This window comes from Gorilla gorilla, chromosome 4 (genome assembly GCF_029281585.2).
Source record: "Gorilla gorilla gorilla isolate KB3781 chromosome 4, NHGRI_mGorGor1-v2.1_pri, whole genome shotgun sequence".
Lineage (NCBI taxonomy): Eukaryota > Metazoa > Chordata > Mammalia > Primates > Hominidae > Gorilla > Gorilla gorilla.
Genome location: NC_073228.2, coordinates 22884776 through 22903909, shown reverse-complemented (window position 1 = coordinate 22903909; position 19134 = coordinate 22884776). Strand labels below are relative to the sequence as shown.

Below are 19134 nucleotides of genomic sequence, written 5' to 3'. Positions count from 1 at the left end.
GTGTTACATGTGGTATTCTAGCTGTTAAAAGATGTGTCAAAAATCAGCATTCCTGTGATTTTACTACTGTCCTCTTCTCTAATGTGCAGGTGATGATGTGATGATGACTGTCAACATTGCTTCTGCTTTTGCCAAGAACTCCTGTCCCACTAGCCAGAATCCCTTTCTTGATGTTGTTGCCATTCTTCCGGTAAGAATCTTTGACCCTTTCAAATCTGTCAGCAGGTACTGCTCCTTTCTCTTTAAAATTCATGTCACTCTCATTTTCTCTACTCAGTCTGAGCCCATCTTCATCACACCAGATTTTTTTTTCAACATCATTTACTGCTCACCCTTTCTACAGCCCTCCATTTTTAAAACACTCAACTATGTTGCTAAATCGATTCCTTCCCATCTTTTCTTTTCAAGGATGCACAATTATCTCAGACGAGAGAATGGCATATTTGGGTCCTTATTAAATTTTGGATGGAGTGAAGGTTTCTTACAGCTGCTTACAGCCAGAACTCTGCCTGGGAGTTCTATCTCTTGGCAGTAAGGCAGCAATCCACATTCCCTAATGACAATCAACATGTGCTTCCATTGTAAATGTAAATCTGTATTAACAAGATGATAGCACAGACACCGTCTAGGAATGTTAAAATATGATATTAAGTATAAAGTTAAATTTCACCCCAACCTGAAAACAGGATCTTTTCGCATTCTTTTCTTTCCACATTTTAGTTCCATGCATCTTAGAACAAAAACGAATAGCAAAGTCTGAAAGTAGGGCTATGAGCAAAGAAATACAGTTATATTTAGGCATAAGTTCACAAATATTATTTAAATATTTGAATTAAGTTGGTGGTGTTTTGTCTTTGGGTAAATAGTTGTGAATCATTCTCATAAGCTGGGGGAGAAATGTAGCTATACATTCACAATCCAGGTTAGTGAAACCTGTTTCCTTTCTTCTCGCCACCCATATTCAGATTGTAAGTAAATTCTATCTGCTCTATCTTCAAAATTATCCATAACCCAATTATTTCTCACCCCTACTCATGATACTCCCACCCAGGCCCAGGTCATTATAATGTCTCACCTGGATTGTTGCAACCCCTTCCTACTTGGGCTATCTCTGCCCCTCTTGCTCTAAACATCTGTTCTCAATACAGTATCCCGAGGTACTTTTTTTAATACATAAGTCTGAACTTATCACTGTGCTTAAAACCCTCCAATGACTCCTCCTCCATCACTCAGAGTAGAGTCAAAGCCTTTAGAGTAATCTAGATTACCCTGTGTGACCCTTTCTCCTGGCCTCTCACTTTATCCCATGACTTCTGTGGCCATCTTTCTTATCACTCTCTTCCTTGGTCATTCAGTCACAGCCACATTGGCCTGGCTGACCCTGGATTGAGCCGGGGTCACTCTTGCCACTTCCTACTGAAGTGCTCTTCTCGAAGACTTTCCTGACCACCCATCTGACACCACACATATTATCCATTTAGTTTATTATCCATCTCCTTCCACCAGAATATAAGCTCCATGAGGGCAGGGACCTCTGTCTTTATTTTCTCCTGTACCTAGAAAAGTACTGACACATAGGATTCAAAGACAGTAGTTCCCTTCAGCCTAAATACACCAAAATAATCATTTTCCCTTTCACTTTTAATTATTCAGTTCTTGCCTTTTTAATCTATTATTCAAAGGAAGCAAGTTACATTGCATTTCTATTTTTTACAAGCTCTCTCAAATTTAGAGGAGGGACAGTAAACAGGATAAGCAAACAAAAAATTAATTTAATATTAACTTTTGGACACATGTAGCCAATCCAAGCATGTAAAAAGTAACTCTAAGGTTTAGAAACATGTCTGAAGGTAAGTGCTTTATCTAAGATCATATAAAAACACTTTCAAAATGGCACACTTTGGACAAGATCAAATTGTTATAGTGAATGACAGTCATCCAAAAGAATGTGTGCTGAGGTGGAAAGGCCTTCTTACTATGAAGCAGACTAGAAAATCACTGGCAGTCAATTCAAAATTTGCCTCTGGAAATTCTCTGTAGTGCTCCTGGTCTCTCTGAAAAGACAAAACAAAACACACACACACTAATGATAATTCATCTGCTTTATGATTTGCACTTAAGTAATATAAAATTCACATATTGAATATTTTCCTCATCAAGCTCAATTTCTTTGTGTGCACTAGTGACAAAGTAATTCCCCACAGAAAAGAGAACCTCCTACTCAACTCTTACTGTCTCTCAATAAGCAAGTAACCTATGTCTGTTCCTCTCTTCAATTCTTTGTTTAAAAAATTTTGGTTTTAACGTTTGCAGAAAGCATATGTTATTACTGAAGCATATGTTATTACTGAAACAGTAATATGCTATTACTGAAAGCATAGCAGAGAGAGGTGCTGGCACTGGTAAAATTTCTGGGGGTTGACAATATTTTTCTTAAGTGCCACAGACAAGCCTTTTCAGAGCCCCTTCTTATCCCAGTGGTGACTATTTTCCCATAATGATAATTACTTCCAGCACGTTATTTTTTCTTCATCAATCAGTTCATTCAGAAAGTTACTCATTCCTCCTATATAATACATGACAGATCTAGATGAATGTATTTCACCTTGCAGGTCTACTTAGGAGGAAAATGCTTTAAGCAAAGGGATTAGTTTCTAATCGAGAACTTCAGGCATTGCTCAGCCAATGGAGATGTATTTTTGCAAATGGAAGGCTTTTCCAGTTTGCCAATGACACCCCTGATTACAGAAGCCCTCTTTACTTTCCTTAAAGCCATTTCATCCAGAGTGGTACAGAGCTCCAAAAAGTGTGTTCTCCACTTAACTTTCTTGCCCTGGCCTCATCGTATACTTTTCTCCACTTGAACCACATTCAGTTTCTTTAATGCCTCCTGGCTTTTCCTGCTTCAAGGCCTTTGCTTTCCTCTGCAGAACATGCTTACCGCCTGTTCTATTAACTAATTATTATTCATCCTTTAGCCATGTATTTAAATATAACGTCCCCAGAAGAATTGTCTGACTCGCTAGAACACACCAGCTGTGCCTTGTGTGTCCTCCCTTGGCCCTTTGCCCTTGTCCTTTGTAACATTTAAGTTCCTTGTATTAACTTGAGTAAGTTTGGTCTGTCTTTGCCTCCACTAAGCTTTGGGAAAGTCAGGACTGTGCTATCTTGCTCATCAGGTGTCCCCAGTTACTAGCACAGTGACTAACAGAGAATAGTATTTGATATATATTTTTGAATGATTGAATGGAATCGCATATGAGTTTATCCTCAGCGGCTAACAAATTACCTGTCAAACCAAGCACATTTTTTCCCCCAATCTGGCATTACCCATATTTGAATGGCATTTGACAATGCCTATATTTTGCAAAGTGAATAGGACAAAAGTTTAAATGTTTTATTGAGATTTAATTTTGCATCTGATAAAATTCACTCATTTTAAGAGTAGAACTCAAGGATGTTTAGTAAGCTTACAGAGTTGTGCAAGCATCACCACGATTCCCCTTTTGAACATTTTCATCATCCCCCCAAAATCTCTTATGCCCATTTGCTGTTACTCCCCAGTTCCACTACTTTCTGTCTCTCTTGATCTGGGAAAAGCACTTTAATAAGCTACATATTCAAAATTAATGACACAGTTGGTAACATTTCTTACCACTTCCAAAAAAGTTTTAAGTCCAAGCAAGGTATATGAAGGAACCAATACCATGGTGGTAATCAATATACTTAGGTCAAAATGATTGATTAAAGTGATGGAAAACATGATGGTGGAGGCCTACAAGGCAAGTTCAAATATATTGTATCAGACACACTCAACCCATTGATATTTTGTAAAACATTTAAGATGCAGGTGTTCTCATGATGTATATCATAATGTTCCCATATGCAGATATACCCATTTGACAATGATAGTTTCTCCTTTTAGAGACAGTAGGGAAGAAGCTTTTGTTAACAAGAATACATTATGATCCCCAATAGAAAATTCTTAATAAAGACTGGCGACTAAGGTGAAAGCTAAAATGACCAAATAGACTTCTTGACGTGTATTATTAAATTTAATCCAAGACAAGAGGATAGAGGGATTACCTTTTTATGGCTAAGGTAACAATATTGCTAATGAATAAAAACCTGTATATGTTGAAAGTTACATGGCTATTATAAAAAAAAACAAACAATCCATACTGTCTCTCAACCAGACTACTGTGGAGCTTTCTCATTGTCCTTCCTGCTCCATTTCTTCCCCATTCCAAACAAATGACTTTTCTGAGATTGTGTATTTTTATTGTGATGGACTTATTTTATTTTACAATTTTTTTACTGGCAAATGGGAAGGAATAAGGATAATTTTTTTTTTGTTTTAAGAATCAATTGATCAGCCAAGTATGTATTGAGCACTACCCTTTCTTTCCCAGATCTTATTAATGTACTGATTATAATAAAAATAGAATCATAATTGCTAAATTCACTGAATATTACATAAATGCCAGGTTTTAATAATCTAGCATGAATTATTTAATCCTCACAACTCCATAATGTAGCTACTTTTATTATCTCTCCCTTTACAAATCAGAAATCTGGGGTTCACTCTTAAGTCCTTCAGTTCACTTAGCTGACTCCTCTTATTCTACCAGACCTCCATATTTCTACAGTTTCTTTCCTCTCTTCTCATCCACTGGAACAAGAGAGGAGTCTAAACTTTGACAGTGTGAGAGGATACTCCAGAACTCCATGTGCTAAGATGTGCTACTATACCTCCACCACACAGCATAATAGGCTGAAAAGATACTTCTTTATCAGGCAGGGGTCTAGGGTACCAGTGAAGCACCACAACCCTGGGGGTATGGAAGTCCACTGGACTCTAGAAACAAATTAACTACTGACTGTGGCTTCACTCAATGATGGAGAAACATTGCCTACATTGTCCTTCCAAATGGATCCCAGATCACCAAAGGACAACTGCACTGAATATCAACATACTATACCTTCTGACACATGATCCTGTGAGGAGTAAACAAACTGCCTTAGTCCTAGGACTAGCATGGTTTAAGTTGATACTAGCTGTACAATGATAAATTCTCACAACATATATTTTCAGTACATATTTAGAAATAAATTGTAAGTTATTTGTATGCAAATGCAAATTTTAGTGCAAACTGCTTGAGGTCTTTGTGAAGAGGTATAATTTTAAAACTTTTTAGCCTACTGAAATCAAGATGTGTTCATCAGCACAAGTTCTGAATCAGTATTGCCAACCATGCTACTGTCTCATATTTTTTAACATGAGGAATGACATAAGGTCTGAGACTTCAAGTTTATTCCTGAGCCTGTCACTATTTTTTGTGTTTTTCTGAGCAAGTTACTAAATTTTTTCCTCTATTGAAGTAGGAAATTAAGAAAATAACAGAATAATAGCATAAGTAATAATAGTGAAAATTATAGTAACAGAAAAATAACAATAGCTCATAGAATGAATTGCTGTATTAACCAAGGCTGAAAAGAATTTAAGTTGCGCACCCCCACCTCCGCCAAAGTTAAAGTTAAAAGAGAATACTAACTGTCTGTCCCAAGAAACATTAACCATATCTCCTTCCCACATATTCTGTAAGTTCTGTAAGTCCCTGTTTTTCTTGCTGTGCAGCTGCAAGGTCACAAGATAAGTAAGTGAAAGTTAAATTGCAACTCATATTTTTCCTAAGATGTAAGTCATGGCATAAATGACGAACAGCCTTTGTTCTCACTTCTGCAAATCTGCTTCCTGCTTCAAGTTTTTCCCGCCCCAAAATGCTTAAAAGTTGCTCGCTTTCTTTGTTCGGGGCTCAGACTTTCAGGACACATGTCTGCTGAGCCCATATACACCTAAAATAAAAGCTCTCCTGTATCCCGATCGGTCTCTCTAGTTCCTTAATTTCCTGCAACACTATAAAATTTGGTAAATCATACTAGACAATTTTGAATTTCTTTCAAGTCTGACATTCCACCATTCTAGAAATATGTAGATTCCTTTCAGTGATAGAAAAATGAAATAAATAAATATACTGAAATAGATAAGCATAAGAAGGGCAAAGGAAAAACAATCAGAAATTACAAATATATAAATACATATTTTACTATTACACTGCGGTGTAATTTTGTTTTTATATTTTGAACAGTCTTTATTTTCCAAAACGTACCTTGCCTCTGGAATATTGTCTTGCCTTATTTGAATCCATAACAACTTAAGCATAAATGGCAGCAAAGGATAAAAGGCATGCAATCATACGTATATGTGTTTTGATTTTAAAAATACAGTGTTTCTCAGTGTCATGTCTGATTTTCTGCTGTGATCTTTTATTTGTGACAATTTTTTCAAATCACAGTGAGAACACCTTAATCACCATGTTAGTTCACAAGCCTAAGAAGTGGTTCTGCATTATCATCTTTCCTTAGAAAGAACAAAGTCAAATTTCCTCTTTTGTTCATCTATTCACTTGCTGCCGTATATACAAGGGGCATGCATAATATAAAAATGCAGATTCTGTCTTCTGCCATGTTTTGAAGGAAAGTTCCTCTCACTGGACTCTCACTCCTTACTCCACAATGGGAAAATGGTTTCTGCTCTCTAAGCCTAGAGATGAAACTTATTGTTTTGGAAGATTCTGGCATATTAAGTTCTAGAAGTTCTGTCACAGTCTATGGTATTGATGCACAGATTTGAACTCCTGGAACTTGACTGAGAAAATCTTGTCTATAATGTTTTCCAACCCAAAGCATCACTATGGAGCCTGCAGCCATGAGGAAATCAAACCTGCTCAGCTTCTCCACTAAAAGCTAAAAGGCAAGGGCTGAGGTATGTTTCTATCACTGATGCTGAATGCTCCCTTGTCTGAGAAATTTCCAGCTCTATACAAACTGGGATAAGTTGTGAGTATACAGTAAGCCAGGGGCAACTATTTCATGAGGCACATAGCAAAAAATGTGCCTAGATGTGCATTTGTTCCAGTTTGGAATGATTTCTGTGTAATAAGCGTCAACACAAGGAGTGGCAAAAGCCACAAAAGGAAGCTTGATTCCAGGATGCTGTTTACTTAGGACTGAAGGACAAGCTGCTGAAAAAGCATCTATGAGGGGCACTCACTAGGGCATCTGTAGCATCACTCAGGCTGGCAGGAGCAGACCCATGTGCAACCATGCTGGACAATAACCCTGACATTTCTTGGCTATCGCCTCCAAGGTACACTTCGTTCAGAGCTAAAACTACTGGCAAACACTAAGAATGAATGTGAATTCTTTGTTCATCTTTGCTAGACAGATACAAGAGTGCTGACTGAAAAGAAACCAACGGAGTGTCAGTAAGACTCTCTTCTACAGACATCTGATCTAGCACCTGAGATTACACTGGACAATGGCAGTAAGTCTGTTGACTGAACAAAAAAATAGTCTCCATGGAAAGGATAAATGGAAAGACCTTTTGTGCACCAGATCCTCATGGCTGCCTCAAAGCCAGTTTTTCCGAGTAAGGTAAGCCTAATGTTCTTTCTGTAGCCTCTGTACTTCCACTGGATTGTGCTGATGGTGGTAAGAGATATAGTTATAGACACTATTTGCTGAATACAAAGAGATGCAACCCAGAGAAGTCAAACCCAAGTGCTGTCCACTGAGAAGGAACAGCAGCTACCTGCTGGCCAAAAGAGTCCCAGACTAATTTCTTGTAGAAGTCAGTGGGTCGTATAGGTTGGTGCAAAAGTAATTGCGGTTTTGACATTATTTAAATAGCAAAAAAAATGCAATTGCTCTTGCACCAACCTAATATTAAATATATCATTTCTTATAGATGATCTTTGGTTGGGTTCTTCTCATGGGTTCAAGATTCCCATTCCAAGAGTTGAGAGCTGTTTTCCAGACAGACATTCAATCACCAGTTGAGGATATCAGTTAAAGGAGGCCTGAATGTAGGACTCAGGGCACTCTGGTGTCTCTAGAATTTCAGCAAACATTTCCAGCAAAGTTTTCCATGATTTTGGACAAGCTCTTTACTTTTATACTAACAAGTAACCTGGCATAAGTATAAAACATCTTTAGTATCTGAAACTATTAGCAGCTAAGGTTAAGAGAGACCTTCTTGAAGACTGTAGAGATAGGTTGTAATGTCAACTGTTAGGAAGCCAATTTTCTACTGTTGGCAGGAAGCCCTGTATTCTGGAGACATAAACTCAACAGGACGTTTTAGATGTCAGGTCTTCTGTAAGATTCTCCATAAATTCTGTTCAATGGGTAGCACCTGATTTCTTTAGAAATATTATTGATTCAGTAACAGTGTTACACTTCCCTCTCTTTTCTATGGTGTAATTTTGAAGTATTATTAATTTTCCCTACTGTTTAAGGCAGACATCTGTATTTAAGATTACATTGGAAGTTTAAAAAATAACACTATTTCTCTATTTGTATGTATTATATACTTACAAAAAAGAAGTAAAATGACCAAAGGCCACTGTTTTTTCTCCTTTTGCGAAAAATAAATGATATCATATACATGAAGAAGACAAGAGAAGCTGCATAACCAGGAGTAACTATAACCTGAGGATAAAAGAAATAATAACATAGTCAAAAAATCAAATATTACTGAGGGAAAAATTAGATTACAAATTTTAAAAAACAAGTAACCTGGCATAAGTATAAAACATCTTTGGTATCTGAAACTATTAGCATTTTATCATACATGCACTTTGCATGTTTTTTGTTTTGGTTTATTACAAAATATGAATTAAAACATCTTAACTACTTAAAATAACAATGTTAAAATTTATTATTAATTTACTTTATGAAATTTGGTTTATGTACTGTGTTACTTACCAAAGCAAACACAATTTGGCTTGTAATAAGAAGGTACTGCATGTTTTCTATGTAGAAAATTAAATACATTAAAAGGAGAATTAAAACGAAGAAGCTGACGTCCACTAGTGCCTGCCCACACCAGTAAGCAGAAGTGTAGAGGCCCGAAATCCATAGCTGGGACTTAGCATTTTTCTGATTAAAAAAAAAAAAGAAAGAAAGAAATGTATATAGGTTCAATTAAAGTGCAAATCTAAAATAAACACAAACACATTGGAAGAATTTTTAAGATAAATATAATCTAATCTTCTAATATTAAAAAAAATTATGCATATACTGCTTAGTAACCTGAGGCTTATAGAGCCAGTTCCATGGTTTACAAGGTGTCTATCAAAAAAAAAATGTATACTGTGATAGGCCTGACTCATAACACAACTTTAGCTCATGAATAATGAAAAGTGGACCTCATAATGTTCAAGGCATTAAACTCTATAAAAATAAGTATTGGCCAGCATGGTGGCTCATGCCTGTAATCCCAGCACTTTGGGAGGCCAAGGAGGGCAGATCACAAGGTCAGGGGATTGAGGCCATCCTGGCTAACATGGTGAAAGCCCACTTTGACTAAAAACACAAAAATTAGTTGGGCATGGTGGCGCAAGCCTGTAATCCCATCTACTCGGGAGGCTGAGGCAGAAGAACTGCTTGAACCCCGGAGGCGGAGGTTGCAGTGAACCGAGATTGCACCATTGCACTCCAGCCTGGGCAACAGAGTGAGACTCCGTCTCAAAAAAAAAAAGTATTATTTTGTGACCTGGAGGACATAATACATTTACCTTTACCTAAACATCTTGGAGAGTTTCTGGCTCAGGATGGTGAACGTTGATAGATTTAACTGCTTTGTCTGAATAATGGGCATAATCGAATACAAATATAACATAAAATTGCAATTTCCAGAGTGGAAAAGGAATTCAAGTCTTAAATTTGGCCTTTGATTTCAACATCAATGATTTCCTTCTTGTGGTTGGGAAATAATGTGGTCAAAAGATTTATAATATTTCCCTTTGAAGGTTTAGACTAATTGGAGTCTCTGAAAAATCACTGTACTTTTCAGGTGACTTTGGAATAAAAAGCATTTTGAGTTTTTAGAAGTAAATTATCTGACTTGCTAACAATAAGGTTTAGCTACAATATCTAAATTAAACATACATTCAAATGTTTTTGTCAGAAGAAAACATTTTGAACACGTAGCATTCAAAATACAGATATTGAAATTCCTGAAATTTCTTCTTTTCCCTGCTTTTTCTTACCTTGTAATCACTGATGCTGCCCATGGTCATATAAGGAGAAATGCTACATAGAACCAAAAATAAGAAAAAGGAACCATCCGGCAACCCAGTCCAGAGTCCTATGTGGCTCTGAAAATATAAAGGGTAGCTTAAACTAGTGAATATTTGTTAAATGAAACAAATAATTATAGCCACAAAAATGCACTTTTTGAAATGTTGAAAAATCAAAGTAAAGGTGTAGCTCATTACCATCTATGCACGGAGGTGGGAGGGAAAATGACTCTGCTCTTCAACTCAAAGAACAAAGAGAAGTCAAAAGTCATTTAGGACCTACTTCTGGGGATATTTCCAAAAGAATTGAAAGCAAGCTCTCGAAGAGACACCCTCACATTCATATTCATACCAACAATACTAACAAGTGGAAGCAACCCAAAAGTCCAAATTAATGGATTAACAAAATGTGTATGTATATACAAACAATGGATACTATTCAATCTTAAAAAGGATCACTTGAGGTCAGGAGTCTGAACCAGCCTGACCAACATGGTGAAACCCCGTCTCTACTAAAAATACAAAATCAGCCAGGTGTGGTGGTAAATGTCTGTAATCCCAGCAACTTGGGAGGCTGAGGCAGGAGAATCGCTTGAATCTGGGAGGCAGAGGTTGCAGTGAGCAGAGATCGCCCCATTGCACTGCAGCCTGGGCAACAAGAACAAAACTCCGTCTCAAAAAAAAAAAAAAAAAAAAAAGAAGGAAATCCTGTCACATGCTACAACATAGACGAACCTGGAAAATATGCTAAGTGAAATAAACCAGTTACAAAAAGACAAATATTCCACTTATATAAGGTTTCTAAACTAGTAATATTCATAGAAACAAAGTAGGATGGTCGTTTCCAGGGGATGGGGGAGGGGGAAAGCTAATTGGCATCGAGTTTCAATTCCGCAAGACGGCAAAGTTCTGGAGATGCATTTCACAACAATGTGAATATACTTAATACTACTCAACTGTACACTTGCAAACAGCTAAAATGGTCAATTTTATATCATGCATTATTACCACAACAAAAAAACAATAATTCAGAAGTTAGGACCTTTGATGAACATATAATTCAGGCCTGAGTAGCATGTCTTTCTGAGCAAACCCAGAGATGGAAACCTCAGTAGCTGGGTGGATGTGTTCTGAAGCACAGAACCAAGAAGAAAACTTGTTGCTGCTTGTCTTAACTTCAGGGAAAGGAACTTTAAATCACTACCCCCAAATCAGCATCCACTTGAGGCTAGGCCAAGTGGACACTCTAGCAGCATCTAGGACCACCTCATGGATATAGCTACAGGATAGCAGCATAAGCCTGTCTCAAAATAATTCCACAATTATTTAACTTTATTTAAGACTTTGAGGGCTATATCTATAAATTCTGTTTTTCATCATAGGAATGAGGGAGGAAAGGTGTGTGCCATGGGGAAGTGGGAGTGGGGAATAGGTTTCTAATAGAGTAGCTATGGGCTTCAGTCCATTTTGATCCTGAGCAAACACAATGGCGTTAGGAAGCTAATAATTCAGAAGTTAGGACCTTTGATGAACACATAATTCAGGCCTGAGCAGCATGTCTTTCTGAGCAAACCCAGAGATGGAAACCTCAGTAGCTGGGTGGATGTGTTCTTTTGAAGGATAGCAGCATAAGCCTGTCTCAAAATAATTCTGCAGTGAGACAGGTTCATGCTGCTATCCTTCCAAAGAGGAAGGGTAATCACTGTCTCTTTCTGCTACTCCTCTGGTTCCACTTTCTGGAGAATTCCCTTCAGACACCCCTTCCCTCAAGTCATCCTGTGCAGCAGAACTGTTTACGTGATCAGTCGGTCATACTCAACTCACGGAGGTATATGTCTGTCACGAACATCTCAAGTACTGTATATTTCATCCCCATTGTCCCCATGGCTTACAGAAAACCTGTGCTTGCATAGACTCCCAGCACCACTGATTCAGTTAAGCCAAAACTGAGCTTCACACTTTGGTCACAAAATGGACTTCCCTTTGGATGGCTTCATTTCTAATCCTGCTTCTTGATGTTTCAGACTTCTGGTGTGAAACAGCTGGAGTCAGCTTTGAGACACCCCTGTTGGTATCAGGCAGGGTCTAACCAGAAAACCATGACTACGTTAAGTACTTAGAGTGCAATTCCTTATGACATGGTTAGGTGGGTGATGAGCATCCCACAAGGATGGTGAAGTGAGAAGCAAGCTATTGTTGCTTCTGGGCTTCAGGAACAGCAGAAGGAGGTGATGTGACTGGAGCCCAACGTAGGGGGTCCTCTGCTCTTCTGTCTCCCACCACTGCTTTCTGGTGTCCAAACTGTCTGAAGCCAGACTATAGCCAACTGACACAGAATCCAATGCAGCCTGTGTGTATTAGGCTCCCTCACAACATAGAGCAACTATGAGTAGGTGAATAAATAAATCAACAGATAGCCCCAGAACTGGCAGATTCTCCTTCATATTAGTCTGTCTACTACACATTTAGTCAATGGAGGGTCCACTAATTATAATAGATTTATATGTAACCAGGGTTACAAGTGCTCCTGATTTCCAAGTCAGTGTTTTCTTTTTTCTGTTTCTCTTTCTCATACACTTCCACAATCAAGTATGTACAACTTTTCAAAACATTGCCTAGAAGACTGACAAAATATTGAAAAGTATTCCCTCACGATAATTATCTGATAACTCGGCAAGAAAAAAAATCCTGTTTTGTTTGCTATAACCCACTTAAAATATTAGGACAAAATAATAATTTTCAGGCTTAACAATCACTTATGGATATTTAAAAGCTAAAGAGAGAAAACATAGGCTATTTGTCCAATTCTTAATTGTTTAGACTCAGTAAATCCAATACTTACAAGAGGAAATGGGCTTGACTCAATTCGAATATGTTGTGTATGATTAAACATTCGAAGTAGCCCATTGCTGATAATATTCATAAGAATTGGAAAACAGTGCAATCTCTTGGTATTACACACAACTGAAAATCTATAATCCTTAAAACAGAAACAAATAAATAATGTTAATGCTAAATTCTTAAAGAACAAAGGCAAGGTTTATGTATAAAAGATCCTAACAGTGCCACATGCTTGTTGTGTGTCCATCTTCAAGTGAACTAAACTTTCTGAGCTTTACCTTCCTCATCTATGAAAAGGAAATACTAAATGGGTTGTTATAGGGCTTAAATGACACTCTATTCATGTACATTAAGCTCTAGCACAGAGTTAGCATACAATCAATATGAATTTTTATTTATATTACTAATTTTAGATAATTTTGTCTCCATTTTGCTGATGGGGAAATTTCAGTTAGTAGAGTTTAAAAGTCTCCCTGACAAGGAGATGCTGTCAGTTTATGATGAAGAAGCAAAGGAAGATTGGGCATGGTGGCTCACACCTGTAATCCTAGCACTTTGGGAGGCCAAGGCGGGCAGATCACTTGAGGTCAGGAGTTTGAGACTAGCCTGGCCAACATAGCAAAACCCATGTTTACTAAAAAATACAAAAATTAGCCAGGTGTGGTGGCACACATCTGTAATCCCAGCTACTTGGAAGGCTGAGGCAGAAGAATCACTTAAACTCAGAAGGCAGAGGTTGTAGTGAGCCGAGTCACACCACTGCACTCCAGCCTGGGTGACAGAGCGAGACTCTGTCTCAAAAGAAAAAAAAAAAAAACAGCAGCAGCAGCAAAGGAATGCTGGCTTTCTGGATAGGAGATAAGCATGGAGTTCATTAAATATTCATCCTTACCCTGCCAAAGAAGCATTTCCCCACTTCCTAAAGCAATCTTTATATTTATGTACTTCATGTTTAGGAAAATGTTCATTAATCTATTAGAAGGTTTATTGTTTAAATCTTACCACTAGTTCATGTAGTAAATATGTGAGGTATGTAACATAGTAGCTGACAAAGTAATTTCCCAAAGCTGGCACAAAGTGATTACATTTTTTATAGCATATTTAGTTTACGTAGAACGGAATTCAGTAATACAACTTCAAAGGCGTTTCTTTTTTAAAAATTTACTTTGTAGCAAGAAATAAAGAGGTAGCTTCACTTAATTAGGCCCCTTGCTTTTATTAGAATGCAAATAAGACTGAAGAGTTCTTAACATTAAGATGTATTTTTAAACCGAGCACGGTGGCTTATGCCTGTAATCCCAGCATTTTGGGAGGCCAAGGCGGGAGGATCACCCAAGGTCAGGAGTTCCAGACCAGCCTGGCCAACATGATGAAACCCACTCTCTACCAAATATTCAAAAATTAGCTGGGCATGGTGGTGCCTGCTTGTAATTCCAGCTACTCTGGAGGCTGAGGCAGGAGTCACTGGAACATGGGAGGCAGAGGTGTAGTGAGCCAAGATACTGCCACTGCATTCCAGCCTGGGTAACAGAGCAAGACTCTGCCTCAAAAAAAGTATTTTCAATAGTCTTGTTCTCTAATGAATCTCTATGGCTTGACTCTTTCACCCAAATCGACATATGCTAAGGTAGCAGACTGAGAATACTTTTTTCTCAGGTATTTCATGTAGATATTATAATATTTAATGTATTTTCTCAATATATAAAAACAAACTTTATTCAGGTAGTTAGCTACTGAATAAAATTCCTTAAATCCATAATTATATTGGTTGATAATTATAAGCTATAATATTTTTATTGAGTTTAAACAGTACAATTAAATTTAGATCCTTTCAATTGTAAAAGTTATCTAATTCAAAACAAAGCTAAGATAGAAAATGTTTTACAAAAACTTAGGTAAACTTCACAGTTTATTAAATAACAACCCAGAATGTTTTTCTGAGTCAAGTTGCTGTATACTAGCTTTAATTTCTGCAGTTGTAAAAAAGCTAAAATGTAGTACTTTTTGTTTTTTTCATAAAAGCAAAAAGGCAAACATACCTTTTGTTTACCAGAAACTATGATAGCTCCATTGTATGAGAGGCCATCAGTACCATTTCTGTTTTCAAAGTCATCTACTTCCAAAAGTATATTTTGATGCTTCAGTGATTTTATAAAATCTTCAATATTTGATTCTAATATGAAGTTAATAAGAGAAGGCCATAGAAAAGTAAGAAAATACATATCAAACTTTAAAAATAAGTCATATACATAATTAAAGTTAATATTTATGGAATACTATGTATAAATGTCTTTCTTTGGGTATCACAATAATAATATTGACCCACACTGTACCATCTTCTATTTAGCAAATCTTATACCACAATGAATTAGCTTTATAAATCTGTTTAATGCAAATTAACATGTAATCATAAAAATAAGCTAATTCTATTGTATAACTTTTGGTAAACAACAACAACAACAACAACATTTGAATTGAATAATCTGTGGAGATACAATAATTTTATGAAGAGTACTTCAGATTGTCCAGCCTAAAACAGCCAATGATAACACTCTTCTCTCTTCCTTGTTCTTCCAAATAATGGACAAGTAAATATATATGTGTCCGTATAACACATACATATGTTTTACTTTATTCTAAACATTTACGTACATATTCCATACATGTATGTTGTATAAATATAATCTTTCTTAAGAAATGAAAAAGGATGCCATCATCAGATCAAACTTTTAGATATGAGCCTGAAGAAGAAAGCAGATGAGAACGTCTCACCGTGAAATACGAGCTGAGAAAAATTCACAGCCTAGAGCACACCAGAGCAAACAGCTGAAGGTAAAACCAATTTCCAGGATACCTGAACTCAGAGTGGATGAATGCAAGGGGGTAAGGTATGCTCTGAAGCTATAGTCAGGGTCGTGACCTATACCTGGGAAAAGATAACCCGTCAGGCCCCTCCCCACGTTCCACACAGAACACACAGTAGCCGCAGTTGTCCCCAGGTTAACAGTCCCATATTTACTTACTAAGAGACCTTATCTGAGGAGCACAGCTGGGCAAACCTGAAGTAACTGCAGACAATAATTTGAGCAAGATGGAATGAATAAGAGGAAAAGAAGGACTTTTTTTTTTTTTTTGCCTTTGAAATGGGAGTTTATAGTGGGCTCTGGGATTGGAAAAATAAGGCCAAACCTTAGATGAATTAGGATCCCCCAACCAAGTGATACAGGAACATGCACATAGAAAATAAGCTTTCCATGCACCTTGAGCAGCCACACACCCCACTCCACCTCCACAGTCACTTGAGGTGTAATGCCATATGGAGACCCACATTCACCTAGGCAGACAGGGATGCTCACATTAAAAGATAAACGTGTTACCAATAATTGGCAGATTTTGAGAAAAGAGGAACAAAATGGCACAGAAGCTTCAAACTTAAACCATAAAATACCTAATTACAGAGACAAAATAAATATATTAATTAACACAAGCCCACTGCCCTCAAGAGTGACCAAAGAGGAAAAGAGAGACCTGATTTACTTATCTTATGAGCTCATAGGTAAAGAAACCTTTCTAGATCTCAGAAATTAAACATACAAACGATCTCAGAAATTAAACATACAATTAGCATTTAAGGTAGTGAGGTGAATAAAATTTACTTTCCAAAACCCAAATGGAAAACAAGAATGAGAAACGGAAAGGGAAAGACTGTCTTTGTTTAAAGAGCATACACCGCAGGCCTGAATTGCAAATCCATGGGAAAATCAAATGAATGAGGAACTCGGCAAAGGAAGACTCTTATTGTGATTGTTTTTTTGTTTCTTTGTTTGTTTGTTTTAACATCTGAGGTACTAACATAAAAGTTCCTTCTTCAAAGTTAATTAAGCAGTTAGGAAAAAAAAAAAAAACAAAAAAAAAAACACAACAATTACTAGCCGGGCGCAGTGGCTCACACCTATAATCCCAGCACTTTGGGAGGCCAAGGAGGGCAGATCACTTGAGGCCAGGAGTTCAACACAGCCTGGCCAACATGGCAAAACCCCATCTCTACTAAAAATACAAAAAAAAAAAAAGAAAATTAGTCAGACATGATGGCACGTGCCTGTAATCCCAGCTACTCGGGAGGCTGAGGCAGGAGAATCACTTGAACGTGGGAGGGGGAGGTTGCATTGAACCGAGATCACACCACTGCACTCCAGCCTGGGTGACAGAGCAAGACTCTGTCTCAAAACAAAACAAAAACAAAACCAATTACCCATTGTTTGGGATAACAAAATAAGGCATCTTCCTGTATCTTGTACTTAATGAAGGGGCATGGGGAATAGATAGGCCATCTTCACATGGTAACCAGTGTGTATTGTCTTTGTGGTATAGGTTAGGCTGCTGTGTAACAAAGGGATCTCAAAATAGAACGGGTGTGCCAATATAGAAGTTTATTTGTCATGTAATAGCTTAGGGTAGTCAGGTAGAGAGACGTCTTTACTCTTCCAGGTTATACAGTGACCCAAGTTCTTTTACTCTTGTCCTCATCATCCCTGTCATCTCCAAAATCAGAGTAAATCTGCACTGTTCCTCATAAGGTGTTTTCTATAAATGAAGTTTAAATACCCATTTTCTTCTCTTATGATTTACTTTCCCCCCGCCCCACTTCCTGTGCTATTCAACAATAAAAATAACTTATTTCTGGATTTAAATTTTATTTTTCTTTTCACCTGTGTTATTGATGATCAACAGGCTGGTACGGGGTTCCTGGGGAAGTTGTCCAGGAGAGAGAAAATACAATTCGTTTTTAAATTCCCAATCGATCTTTTCATTTAACATAGCATACATTATATTTTCGACAATCAAAGGGAATATTGCGATTCCAAATACCAATAATCTAAACAATAAAGAAAAATTAGCATATGAATCTCCAGGAATTTTATTTATTTAGTAAGACATTCCACAAGTATTTGTTGAGTGCCAAGCCTGCCTTATGCCAATCATGATTCTAGGTGCTAAAATTCTGAAGATAATACCCTAGCATGCCACACAGTACCAGAAGGCATACTATATAAACACCAGGTTATCAAACCATGAAAACAAAACACACCTGCACATATAAGCTTAATCGAGTGTGAACATACAGGTATTCCCACTGTCAGAAAAATTAAATGCTGAATTTATCCACCCCGTGGCAGAAATGTCAGATATTGTGTTCTAGTTTTAAATTATCTTCTGGTTTGAACCTCTTTTGAAATTCATGATCTAACAAAACCACAGTACTCTCCTACTCACAGGGTCAATAACACTTTAGTTTGACGTTTTAACTTTAAGAAACGGAGCCGTGCCATGGCAAAGACTTGCATTCTCCAGAGGCCCATGTCACTCACAGCTGTCTGCATTTCAGAGAAGGAAGAGTGAGCCAGCTCCATTTCGTTGAGGCTTTCTGAGTCTCTTATCATCTCCACTTGTTCGAAATCTATACACACACACACACACACACAAACACACATATTATAATATTAATGCCATCCTGCAGGCATCACAGATTTTCCTTAGTAATATTAAAAATAGTATTACATGGCCAGGCATGGTGGCTTATGCCTGTAATCCCAGCACTCTGGGAGGCCAAGGTGGGCGGATCACCTGAGGTCAGGATTTCAAGACCAACCTGGCCAACATGGATAAGCCCTGTCTCTACTAAAAATACAAAACTTAGCTGGGCGTGGTGGCAGGCGCCTGTAATCCCAGCTCCTCAGGAGGCTGAGGTAGGAGAATCGTTTGAACCTGGGAGAGGGAGGTTGCTGTGAGCCAAGATTGAGCCACTGCACTCCAGCCTAGGAGACAGAGCAAGACTCCATCTCAAAAAAAAAAAAAAAAAAAAAGTTTTACATTTGTTTTTATTTTTATAACCAATTCAAAGGAATTATTTAGACAACATTTTTCAATATTTATTAAGTTTATACTTCACCACTGCCATCTATATTTTCTTTCTATAGTTGTTTTATAATTGCCAATGGTGACAAAAAAGTAAAATTTTAAATAAAACAAAGTTTTAGATTGCTTGTGGTTACAGTGCAAACAATATAAGAAACATGTTATGATGTCCATATTCTATACTCAGAGAGAAAATACGCTGAATTCATACCAAAAGAATAATTCACAAAAA

The 19134-nt window shown here is 37.3% G+C and overlaps 1 protein-coding gene, 1 long non-coding RNA gene and 1 other non-coding gene across 7 annotated transcripts in view; 1 reads left to right on the top strand and 2 right to left on the bottom strand.

The window, feature by feature from the left end:
* ABCA6 (ATP binding cassette subfamily A member 6) overlaps positions 1-19134 on the bottom strand; it is a 71148-nt gene that overhangs the window by 9658 nt on the left and 42356 nt on the right. For 4 of the 5 annotated variants that reach the window (XM_063706145.1, XM_063706149.1, XM_063706146.1 and 1 more), the window contains exons 19-28: positions 18261-18444; positions 17696-17862; positions 15026-15159; positions 12988-13125; positions 10116-10223; positions 8830-9003; positions 8440-8553; positions 3656-3775; positions 1977-2054; positions 677-768 (exon numbers count right to left, since the gene is read on the bottom strand). In XM_063706145.1, coding sequence (XP_063562215.1) covers positions 677-768; positions 1977-2054; positions 3656-3775; positions 8440-8553; positions 8830-9003; positions 10116-10223; positions 12988-13125; positions 15026-15159; positions 17696-17862; positions 18261-18444 — 1309 coding nt within the window. The remainder of the gene's footprint in view (positions 1-676; positions 769-1976; positions 2055-3655; positions 3776-8439; positions 8554-8829; positions 9004-10115; positions 10224-12987; positions 13126-15025; positions 15160-17695; positions 17863-18260; positions 18445-19134) is intronic. The other variant, XM_063706148.1, reaches the window with a different exon arrangement.
* The window catches only part of LOC129533508 (uncharacterized), a 33661-nt gene continuing 21417 nt past the window's right edge, over positions 6891-19134 (top strand). The window contains exon 1 of the long non-coding RNA XR_008679785.2: positions 6891-7497. This is a non-coding gene — a long non-coding RNA (uncharacterized lncRNA). The remainder of the gene's footprint in view (positions 7498-19134) is intronic.
* Positions 11747-11857, bottom strand: MIR4524A (microRNA mir-4524a). Its single transcript, NR_106410.1, has one exon. It is a non-coding gene; the product is annotated as a microRNA mir-4524a (primary transcript).